Source organism: Monopterus albus, unplaced genomic scaffold (genome assembly GCF_001952655.1).
Source record: "Monopterus albus unplaced genomic scaffold, M_albus_1.0 scaffold178.1, whole genome shotgun sequence".
Lineage (NCBI taxonomy): Eukaryota > Metazoa > Chordata > Actinopteri > Synbranchiformes > Synbranchidae > Monopterus > Monopterus albus.
Genome location: NW_018128058.1, coordinates 735292 through 748167, shown reverse-complemented (window position 1 = coordinate 748167; position 12876 = coordinate 735292). Strand labels below are relative to the sequence as shown.

The window sequence follows — 12876 nt, the reverse complement described above, 5'->3', positions numbered from 1 at the left end:
TATACTACTGGAAAGATCACTTGGCTGTGGGTTCAAACAAAGGGAAATCAATACAAGTGTGTAGCCATGTTAGATCAGTGTGCGATAATGGGCAAAAGACTGAAAACCACAGAGCAGGAGGCTGCACCTTTCCCATTCAATTCACTGGGGAAAGTGTGTCCAAATGTGCTTTGTAACACTACACGATGAGGAAGACTATTTTGACTCCGGCATTTACTTCTTAACCACGACAACTGCAGGAAGACTCAAAGGCAGAGTATTAGGTGAGTGCAATCGTGCCTGTACAAACATAAGCCTACTGTTAACGTGCATTCATCCGTCTCTAAAACACACCCCTAGCAATAGTTTAGAAGTCGCATTAGCTTCCGCAAAACACACATGATCTCTTGCAGCAAGAAGGAAAAACACGGCTCTGCTCCAAGATGAAAATCTGCACTTCCATCAAAAAAGAGAATTGTTCTGCATGAGTAAAGAGCCTTCAGCTTCAGAGTCAAAGACAAGATGGTGTCAGTCAGAATGGTTGCATACACCAGTGGCCACCTAACTGAAGCATTTTAACAGATGCATTCATAAACATGTCCTCATTTTTAACTCATAACAACCTTGCAGGAGGACAAAAGATACAGGTATAGCTTATTTTCTTTGCGCTAATACAACACAGATTCCACTAAGTTCTGGTATTCCAGGCAAGAAGTTCTTGTGATTGTGATTAACTGCTATCCAGGATCTCAATGAGTTAGGTCGGCCTGTTTAAACAATCTGTCCTCCAGTCCTGGCAGATTCAGTTGAGGCTGTGTTGACAACACAGCAACATCAGAAGGAAGGAACAACGCCATGCCAACAGGCGTCCAAAATACTGCTAAACTCTGAGCACCCAGGCGACTGAAATTAAGTCTTTAATCAATTAAAAAAATTCTAAATTGCATCATTTTAAAACTGTCCACAACTACATTTCCTCGATCCTTTCTAGTGCACACAAAGTGAAAAGTTGCATCCTTGGTGGAGATGAATGAAAACAGGGTAAAAAATACTGCAGAAAACTGACTTCTGCTGACTCTTATTTGGCAAAGCAACAACCCAACATCTGCTCAACAACTGGCATCTCACCAGATTCACCACACGGCATCCAGTGACAGTACATCAGTAATACAAAGTACAACCTGTAGACCTTGTTTATTCAATGTTGCAAACAGAGACAGCACACAGTGCCAAGTATCTGTTGAGAGTTTGATAACCCTACCTGAACAGCTCCTGCTTTGGATGGGCAAAAAGCTGGAAATTGTAATCAACTGTTTACTCTAGAATATGCAAAAAAAAAAAAAAATAAAATAAAATGTCCAGAGTTATATGACAAGATTTAGTGTCGTATTTTGTTCATCCGAGTCAAAAACATCTTTGTGCACAAAATAATCTCCAATCAGTACTGGCTTTGTTTTAGCATTTGACTGCATCCAAGCTAACACATTTGCCAGTTTAAAGTGATATGAAACAGATAAATCATTGCGTGAAAAAACAAAATCAGGAATATGTGTGGTATATTACTTGATAAGCGAGTGTATCAGCAGGCTTTGTTAGCATTTAAGGATTGTTCTCTGCCAACCAGTCAACATGTAGCTTTGGTGACAGTCTGGAGGTAAGCATGAATAATTGTGCTATCGTGATGCTATCGGTCTTTAATGTGTATACTGTCTGTGCGGTAGGGTTCTTCTTCTTCCAGCCTTAAGGTGCAATACCGTCACCTGCATAAGTTGGAGTGTCAGCCAGGTAGTTACTGGATTATTTACAACAGAAATGCACTGCCCTATCATGTGTGTTTTATGCTTGGTTTGTCCAATTTGTGCACCGAGTTTGGTCTGTTATGTGTTCTTCAGATACTATAAATACTGTGTTATGTTTGGAAAAGTTGAACTCTTGAACAAGAGTGAAGGTTTACATCTTTCCATCAAGAGATGAACAGATTCAGCACTGCACAGTTTGACTGCAAACCGTCTCTTTACTGAATGAAGCATCATTTTGAGCCATCTGCGTCCCAGCTATATTGGTCATAGAACAGCTTCTACAGTCGTACTTAGTAAACCACTCTCTCTCCAGAATCCTGCCTTGTAGGCAGAATTCCACAGGATGCACCGTCCTACCCAAGGCATTCCAGCTCCCACCTCTCCAGGAGACATTTGAGCCCTGCAGTGTGAACATGCCTCAGAAACAAGATGGTTACTGGGATCAACAGCCTGTTAGTGGGCAGGAAAAGCATGCCACAGAGCAGGAGAGGGGGCCTGTGTACCCAGAGGCCTACTTGTATCAAGTGCCTGACATGCCATTCAGTGCCTGGCACCACAGCAACAGCTGCAGGCATCCAAGTCTTTCCACTGAATCAGTGCAACATCCACACAGACAGACAGGGCGCTTAAATGTCGGTCAGTGCAGTGGAGATGCACACAGACAATGAGATTCTTATCGGCTTGTCCTTCCGCTGCTCAGGGCAGCTCCCCTGATCGCATCCACTGAAAAGCACCATGGGACACATCTCTTGGTGGTTACCTAGCAACAGGTGTAAGGAAGATACTGTCCTGGCTTCAAGGATGAGAAGACAGGCCACTTGAGAGACAAAACTGCTGTTCTCCTTCATGAATTATCCCAAATCTGAACGGAATAATACTGACCTGACGACTCGCATGAATACCGATTGGTACTTGAGGCTTGGTCATGGAAATTTACTGACATCACTTCTGAATGCAGCCCGAGCATGACTGAGTCTGATGGCAGAGATAGTGGGCACAATCAGATGTTGAGGGGGAAATACTGCAAACACCAGCAGCTGATAAATGTCTGAGGGGGAAGTGGTTAAATACTTGAATGTGCAAAAGGAATTCAGAATTTTTTGTAAGATTGATCCATGTCAGGCATATTGATTTTACCAATCTACATGGCACCGTTCTGTGACAGCTTTGATCCTGTTGTCAGGTTTTCTATCAGCTGCTCTGCTCTTATACAGGTTCAATATCCTGTTTAGAGCTGTTTAGTCGATGGACAAAAACATTTTGATAAGTCTAACCCGTGTTTCAGTATTCCATAGGCCCATCTTGGTTTTTGTGATGATTTCTGCTTCTCTTCATCTTGTGTAAAAGTTTTCTATTCTGCACTACTGGTCAGACATAAAACAACCAACATCACCTGGCCCTGTTGCTGACATGTTAGCAAATGTAGATGCTGATTGTTTGTCAGTGATTCTTTACTTTCCCAAAAGCCACAGCAGGTAAAGTATGTTCAAAATAAATAATTTCCTCCGTCTCCCTTCCTATTGCTGCAGTGCAGAAGTCACAGCGTGCCGTTAACTGGCAAGTCTGCAGCTCGGTTGTGTCAGACTGAATTACATGGTGAGAAAGACTCTAGGAATCGTGGTTGAGGCATTGTGCTCACCTTAACACAGGGGGGAGTTTAAGGGCAAGTCAGAAAAATGAATGCAGCACCAAGGCTCAATGAGAGCAGTAAAAATAGATGCTGTTCGAGGGAGACAAAAAGGATAATACAGAGAAAGTGTGGTTTTCTTTGGTGGGCTGACAGTTTGAGGCCAGTAAAACCCAAACAGAGCTGCAGCAAAAGTGCACAGCAGCTGTTCTCCAACACAGAAATACACAGCCAGTGTCAATCCACAGGTCCTCATTAAGTCCAACATAGTTTGGAGGTTTTTGTCGAGTCATGTTTTGGTATTCTCCTGATACAGCTGACACCACATATTTGGAGCTCATCTCCCCCCTTACTTCTCCCTCCTTCACCCTTCCTTTCTACACTTCACTAATCTCTCTGGTACCTGTCCTAAAACCTGCCCTCACCTCCTCTGTCCTAAAACCTTCATTCTCACCTCCTCCTCTGATAGAAATGTTCAGTGAAATACCTTTTGGTTCATTTAACCTTTTGGCTTTCCCGTTCACTCATTCTGCTCTCTGCTGAAACACAAAGATGAACCACTGGATTTTTATGGGTCATTAAGTTCATGTCACCATAGCAATAGCAGCTGCTGCTATAATTCACAGGCAAATTTCAAATGCTGAGTAAGCACACTTAGAAGAGCTGCGATGCCTTCTGAACAACCCTAGTTTTGAATGGTCATTTCAATGAACAGCCCACTAGTCAAAACATCCAACTAGACTGAAATCGACTGGTTTGATGGCCTCAGAAGTGCAGCGCTAATGTTTTAACAGAAGATTTCTCAAAGAAATGAGTCTTATTGCTGCTTTTCTACAGTGATCGCAGCATATTGAAAGCTCACTGGCACTACAGCTGTCACCTTCCACATGTTCTAACTACTAAAAAGATGGCAGAACATGTACCTAACACCAAGTTTGACATGTTTGACATGCTGGATACCTGCAAACACTACAATACCTGAGCCTTTGCTGCCACTGCCATGGAGAAGTAGCTATTAAGAGATGCAACTCAGTGCGGTAACAAGTTTGAAACACTTTTTTGTTGCAGCTGGGAACAAAATACAACACCACTAGTGCTGCAACAATGCCTCATGGAACAATATATTGTGATTAAAAAAACGTGCCCTTGTGCACTGTGAAATGGGCTGCAATACCAAGGCAAGAGGGGGTAAAAGGCCAGATCTGTCTTCTTGACCAACCTGCTGATGACCCTGTCGTTTTCTGGGGTTAGCCAAGCTGTAATCTACAGAGTAAGGAAACAAAACTGACACTAGTTTTCCATCCTTACCATGTTATGATTGTATCATAACCGAATCACGAGCTGGTTGTATCCTGACACCTCTAGATACCACAGTTACTGAATTCTTAGTAAATAATATGAAGCTCCATGACTGGATGATTCTTAGAAAATTGCATCATCATCATTCACTTCTCCACTTAAGTTTACATATAAAGACTGATACTTACATTTTTATTAAAGAACCACCAGCTGCTCATTTTCATACAAATGATTCAACTTGGGGAATTTTCTATGAAAAGCGCTGCACAACAGTCACCTGACATTGTCTATAGATGAAATTAAAAAAGGACAAACTCTGGATGCCTAAGAAAATTCTTCTCACTTTGTTATATTTTGAGACAAGACTAGGTTGATAAAACTTTGCAGCCAGCCATGCTGCCGTCCTGTCTTGGTTAAAGGAAAGTGCTAAAGTTGCTCCTCCTTGTTGGTGAACGTGTACATCTGTTTCACTGAAATAACAGATTTAATATCAAGGCAAAACATTATGCACATTTTGCTCTAACCTTGCACTTCATCATGTCGGAGACTCTCTGCTGCATGGACTGCCTGGCTTTGGGCCTGACCAGGATGTAGAGGGCTTTGACCTCGGGGCATGAACGCAGCAGCTTCTCCACCAGCACTTTTCCCATGAAGCCGGTAGCCCCTGTGATCAGCACACTCTTGCCAGCGTAGTATTCTGCTATGGATGCCATGTTGCTACCCACTGTGCCGCTGCAGGCGTCTGCCAGTCGGATCGTTCCGTCAGCGCTCTGCTCTCCCAACCTGTCGAGATCCAGGCCGTCACACAGCTCCTGCAGATAGAGGGGAGGATATTTAATATGAGGACGGGCAGCCCCAAACACATTAAAAATGTAGATGAACTGTGTTATCTCTGTTCTGAAACGTAAATGTGCAACTATGGAGGTTTTATAAATATCCATACAGAGTTACAAAGAAGGCATCTGACATCAGCCTGTGTGTCTAGACCTGTGTATTTGAGTGTCTGGCTGTGCTTCAGAGGACATTTAGTGAAACTTAAAATACATACAACTTCAAAGGAGAGTCTGTCTCACACACACACACACACACACACACACACACACACACACACACACACACAGAGGCTAGGACACCATGACCTTATATCTGCCTTTCTCAATCTGACCCAGCTGCACAGGATGTACAACTACAAGTCACAGTACAAGACAATATTCACCGCACACTTATCTGCTCCCAAAGTTATTTCAAGAACTTTTAACCTTGTTTTGGAGCCACTGCATGACAATCATCATGGCGTGCAGTTTCTCTCAGTCTTAATCTTGGTTGTGCATGAGGGGAGTTTCTAAGATCGAGACTTGTTGTGTTGACTCAAGGTTAACCTGCATTAAGAGATTTAGATGACAGAGCCACGTAGCCAAGATTAACTAGAAGCCACGTCATTTACACAGCTCTCTCTACCCACTGAAATGTAGTCAGAATGAAGAATGGCTCAAACACCTGCCCTACCCAGCACAAATTTAACCAAGATAAAGTGACCTGCACTTACCCTTGATGCCATTTGTTCAATGATTTGACATGTGTCCACCCTCATTCTATGGCAACTTAATTGGAACAGTCGTTGCTCTATTGTCAGTTCTGGAACAGACTTAATATGGGTCAACTCAAGAGCCATGTCTGTTGCTTTAGCATTGGCAAGTGAACAGTGCGACATCTTCAAATTCCCTCTTTTGTCCAACCAACAGCCTAAAAACCAGAATATTTTATTTACAATGAGGCAAACAGAAAGACAGCAGTAAACCTTTTGATCTGAGAAGCATGAACTACCAGAAGTGTTGACGTGATTGAAGCCTCACTTATGTAATTAACTGAATAAGTTTAAAGTTGTAGCTCTAATGACAGCTGTCGAGTGTCTGTTGTCTGGCTTATCCAAAGTAACGGGGCCACCATTTCTAAAACGACACATTACTTTTGAACACCAATGTTCAACTCTGAGAGCCAGACATCAATTCATTTCCGTTCACTTGCACCTGGTGGCAGCGAAAGGAGGCATCTCAAAACCACCACCAGTGGGAAAAAGTGTTTTCTTCATAATATGGGTGAATTGGTCTAATGTACAATATTTGTGACTGCCCTCAGGGGAGGAGTTGCCCCTGGTGTCTGCTATATTCAACAGACCAGTGCTTGATCCGCACTTTTAGCAATCGAACGGTGCTGGTTCATACACGAGATGAGTTTACTTCCCCCCTCTGCTTCCTCTATCCTCTCTCCTGGGCTTCATATTCCCAGCATGTTTGCCCAAAAACAAGACAGAAACCATATCCTGCTGAGCCTACCATGGTGCAGATAAAACAATCTTGTATTTATTTGCTTTACATTCTGCTGTGTGTGCATGTCATATAAAATGACACTGCTCTTAGGCACACAGAAAGAGGGGGGTGTTTGATTTATACCTCCACTGGTTTGCAGTGAAAAAGAGGCATCACAGAAACTGAAGCCCAAGTTCAAGTCAAAAGCTCACAGAACATTACAGTTACAGTTTTAATCCTTTTCCCTGGACGTATAATTTAGGGACGGGGCTATTTCTATGGATTTACTACTCTGTATGCACACACACACACACACGCACGCACACACACACACAAGCAGGAAAACTATGGGCCCGTCACCATCTTTAAAAAGTTGTAACTGAACACGCAGAATTAAGACAATGCATAAGCTAAAGGAATAACATTTATAAAATAATTCAGGTTCTACACATTTCTGTGGTACGTTTCCATGACTAAAAATAAACTTGTGGTACCAACAAGCCATTTAGGTTCGTGGTGAGACCACAATGAGCAATGATGGCATTTTTTTTTATAGAAGCAGTGCAGATTTTCTTAAACCATTTGGCTCTAAACATGCAACAACATGATGACATTGGGGTTAGATGGCAGATATTACAGTGTACTATCAGCCGCCAACTATTTTAGACTTCGTCCTTATTCTCTTCAGACAAAAACTGAACAGAATTGCCAGCAATTGAAAAGGCTGATCAAGCATCAGTCTTGGCTAAATGTTGTGCGATTATTGCCAAGTGCAACATTTTACATGTAGGTATCCCATCAGCCCCGTGTTGTTACAGGCTAGTTGGTCTGAACGGGGCACAGCTGCTACCCTGCTCCTGTGATTGGCTCAGACAAAGGGGATGATGCCAACGAGAGATGGGAAGCTGCAAGGAGGCCTGTGATGTACTGCTGCATTGTTGTCATGGTTACAAATGAGCAGCTTTTGGCCCACACATCCAACACAATGCTTTGATCAGACACATAGTTTTAGCCGGCCGCACTGAGCTGCAGTCATGCAACTTCAAGTTCAAGTCAAAAGCTCACAGAGCGTTACAGTTACAGTTTTAATCCTTTTCCCTGGACGTATAATTTACGGACGGGGCTATTTCTATGGATTTACTACTCTGTATGCACGCACACACACACAAATACTAAAAGGTCAAAGTCAAGGTTGATGCCACTGACATTCCAACTCTGTGTTTCAGAGATTCCCTGCGGACTTGGGGATGAGGGCAGAGTCACTGTGGATTCATGCCTAATAATGGAAATGTTCCTGCAGCTGGAACAGCAGACACACACATCCCAGTCATGATACGCAGACACACATACTACTGCATTCTTCTAAAATTAGACAACCTCACCTAATGTCTCCTACTGTGCTCGTCAGTTTGGTTGATGGTGTCTAGCACTGCTGCAAGCCAACACACAAACAGGAGCTGTTACACTGATTGTATCAAAGTGGATGTTCTGTGTCCTTTGAGAAATGAAATGGTTCACTTTAAATTCACTCTTTGACTGAACCACTCATTGTGATGACAGATTGTCAAGGACAAGCAGACTAAGCTCAAGTGACGTCTGCCAGCATTAACCTTGATGACCAAGACGGCATCCTAGAATCTGCATTACAACTTGAAAGGAGAAGTAGTGGGTAGCAAGGACAAACACAAAACCCACAAGGGACCAGCTCCACAGGTGATGATGGCATCTTGTACCGCACCATGTCCAAAGTCACTCAGGGTTTTTTCAAAAATAACATGAAGAGTCTGTCGAGGTGTGACAACACAGCTCGGCTCATTTACTTTGGTCCACAGCTGCAGTCTGACCTAAAATGCTTCCTCTTCTTCTGACTGATGATTTGTCTGTGCACTCTCCTCAGGAGCTCTACCCTGTTTGTCTAAAGCGGGTTGTTTTAAGCTGCAGCTCTGCAGTCCCCCTGCTGCCTCCGGCCTTTCCTCACACTACTCCCCCATTAGTGGGTCAGCTGAGTGCTGCAGGAGAGATGGGAAAATATTGAGCTGTACAGCTGCACACTGGCTAAGGCCATTACAAAAGGGACAAAAAATGACTGAAGCAGGGGGAAGCGTGTGAGGAAAACAGACAAATGCAATAAGTAAGGTCGTATTAGTTAACTTGAATGCCAGTGCCAAGCAACACAAAGGGGGAGAAAAAGAAGAATCAGTTGCATTCTCTAAATATGTGTTAAAAAAAACTGAGTTTAGTGTACTACCATTTCAGCCTGTTGTAGTCAACATGGAGACATCTGAGGAGAATAGAGCCAACTGGTGAGCTGGAGACAGAAGCATTTCAGGAGCCAAATAGGTCTAATCTCATTCAAGATCCCAGACGCAACAAACCACCACCCACGCAGGAGCCAGCATGTCCTATATCTGCAGGTACAGACAAGACCCAAGCCTTTATCTTTTAGGGAGGGAGCCATGACCATCATGCCTTCTTTGTCGATGTTTCTAATTGATGTCTGGCTCAACATGCTGCTTTTTTAAAGGCATTTTCTGGTTCCTGTCCTCTTAGAGAGGAAATGAGTCTGTTCCTCTTTGCTGAGGGAGAGTGGATGAGGGCGGAGTAATGACCTGATGTTAGATTAATAAAGTGTCTGTCTTTCTTTTTCCAGAAACAAACACCAATTATGGCATTGTTATGCCTCTGCGCCGGCCAAATAAAGGTGATTATCCTCAACTCCAGCTACTGTATGTTTTACTAAAAAGGGCTCCTTGACTTCATACAGAGGTAGACAAAATCAGGTTTCACATTTTTAGACATTCAAGTGCTGATTTGTCAGCCTTTGTCACTTGTAGCTAGCAAGCAGTTAACTAAGCTAATGTTAAAATAATGCCCCAGAGCACCGGGTGTACCTGACATCGATGTCAACATTACAAGAACAGTGACAGCAAGGTTAAAACAAACAATGTCCAAAATCACCTAAAAAGACCTCGGTTAGCAAGCCGGAGCTTTAAAAAGCATTTAGTCAAATCCTGAATTCCTTCCCTTGAAAAGAAACTGGTCACACACACTTCTTCCATGATGATTAATCACTTATGCATCTTTTCCAGCATCCAGCTCAACTGCCCTGCTCCTGTATTAGGCTGTGACATTGCCCCTTACACAAACCCACGTAATTGCAGAGCACTTTCAAGGGCTGTTAGCCAAGATTGCATTACTGCACAAAAACAGGCAAGTCTTCTCTTCCAGCTGACTTTTTTTCAGAGGCAGCTAAAGGCTAATTTAATTAGAATTAATTATATTAGCCGTGGGCATCAAGGATTTAAGCAGTGTCTCTTTGGTTTCAAATCGACACATGAAGGTCACTGCTCACTATCTGGCCACAAGAGATTTGGTTTGTGTGCAAGGGGCATGCACTAGGTCTCTGTGTATTCACATGCACATGCCTCAGTGAATTGTCTACATTGTCCGATGGCAGCGGGACGCTGTAATTACACCAGCCGTCTCTGAGTGACGAGGCTTCTCAGCGTTGTAGTGTCAGTTTACACCTGGCGCAGACCCAGACTGGCGAGCGTACTCTGGGTGTTGCAGAGGGACAAGAGGTCATGAACCTACCCACCGTGGTACGAACCGCACATCTTTCAAGTAACCACTAAACTGTCTCCACCTCGCTGGCAGTAATTAGAGACTGAGTGGCCACCAATAACAGTCTCTGTTCTGTGTGTGACACTTACCTACAGAAATGCAGTGATCATCTTGGGATTTAACTGTCCTACCCCCTTTTGAAGGAACAACACTCTTTTGAATGTTTTTAGATATTCAGCATTTAAAAACAGAGGAAGCTCTGTATTGTTACATGGCAACTGAGGTGTGAGAGAAGGATGCAATAAACACACACGCACAAAAAAAGGACAAAAACAGATTTAATTTGCCATTAACTCGCAGATGACTAACACTGACCTAGAGCTGAATCAATGACCTGAGTGACAGAAAACTGGCAATTTTCCGTCATAATTGAGTGAGAATTTAATCTGTAGATTAATCAACAGTGATAAAATCATCAGCGGCTTGTTTCTCTATAATCTGTATTCCATTCTTAAATGCCTTTCTAATCCACGGGTATCTTACATTATATCAACACACTGAGGGCATGGTTTCATTCCAAACTTCAATACCGGTTCCTACATGATACTTTTTTCATGAAATCAAAATTTTTTTTAGATTTATTTTTGGGCTTTTTTGCCTTTATTAATTAGTAGATCACGCAGAGGCAGATAGAGGGAAAGACCTTCGACAAATGTCAGTGGTCGAAGTCGAACTGCCGATGTCACACATGCAGTGTAAATGGTAAATGGTCTTATATTTGTATAGCACCTTTCTATGCTTTACAGCACACTCAAAGCGCTTTCACATTATTCGACCATTCATCCATTCGCACTCCCAAGCACTCACGCATTCACACCGGTGACATCACCGGGAGCAACTGGGGGTTCAGTGTCTTGCTCAATGACCATGTTGGATGGAACAAGCGGGTAACCGAACCGCTAATCCTCCGGTTAGGAAACGACCTGCTCTACCTCCTGGTGGTTACAGCCGCCCCGCTAGCGTGTGTGCAGTAACCACTCAACTATGGTATCACACAATTTGGTCAAGTGTTAGTTTTCAGTTCTTTGGCATTTCTGTGCACTCAAAGCAGTTTCATAACATAAAAAGTAAACCTATACCACAACCTCAAGTTCTGTCATCATTAACATCAATAAATAAAAATGCAGAAAAGCATTTTTCGATTCTCCATACTCAATGGTATTGGAGTAATTTGATCAATGCCATAAAAGTATCGAACTTGATTAACACTTCCGGGTTTGCAAGCGAGAGCAGACATCTTTTACTGCTCCTCTTGTCTGTTCTATATTTCAAGTCTTTGAGCATACTTTACAACTGCTAAAATGCCTCAAAGAGGGAAAAGAGCTAATAAATCAGAAGTGACGGAGGATATGGAGGCAGAAGAAATGTGTCAGTTAAAGATATCGTGGATCATGAGAAACAAATGTTCATTGCGATGCTGAACCAACAGCAGGAGTGCTTCAGAGGCTTTGTGCAACTAATTATGGAGACAAACAACAAGAGATTCGATGAAATGACCAGAGAAATACAGGAGATAAAAACGAGTTTGCAGTTTACCCAGCGAGAGGTGGATGTGATAAAGGCGGCCATGGGTGAACAGAAAATACAAGCCAAGGAAGCGAAGGAGGAAGTTTAGAGAACGTGTGCGAGTTTAATGACTATAACGGATAGAATGGAGCATCTGGAAGCACAGTCCAAGCGAAAAAACCTTCGTGGTCCGAGGGCGGTATTGGTGAAGTTGATGAAAGAGAAAGACAAGGCACAAATATTGCAACAAGCGAAGAAGCTCAAAGGATCTAACATTTACATAAATGAAGATTACACCGAGTATGTGAGGATGAAAAGAAGGGAATTGATGCCGAAGTTAAAGGAGGCCAGGGTGAGGGGAGACATCGCGTTCCTGAGGTATGATCGACTAGTGACCAGACCTCGGAACCAGGAATCAGGACCTAGGACCAGCTCGCCCAGGATGCTATGACAAAGAGATGATGGGGTCGCTGGACCCTCTCATGTCTGAAGAGTCACGCAGGTATATCGATATCTGCGACGGCAGATAAGCGTTGAAACTAACAACAATAAGTATGACCCATGTACGGAATGAGGCAAGTGATTTGTTACAGAAGTTAATAGATTTTGAGGGACTGGAGCTGGAACTGAACACTACTGGAGATTCTGAAATTCATTATCATGAATCGGACGAAGATTTTGACCCTGAAATAAATTTTTTTAAGAACTCTGAAAATAACTGCAAGTATTACACGGA

At 42.9% G+C, this 12876-nt stretch overlaps 1 protein-coding gene across 1 annotated transcript in view; it reads right to left on the bottom strand.

The window, feature by feature from the left end:
• Positions 1-12876, bottom strand: part of LOC109969697 (fatty acyl-CoA reductase 1-like) — a 47356-nt gene that overhangs the window by 21406 nt on the left and 13074 nt on the right. The window contains exon 2 of the mRNA XM_020616766.1: positions 5229-5516. Coding sequence (XP_020472422.1) covers positions 5229-5516 — 288 coding nt within the window. The remainder of the gene's footprint in view (positions 1-5228; positions 5517-12876) is intronic.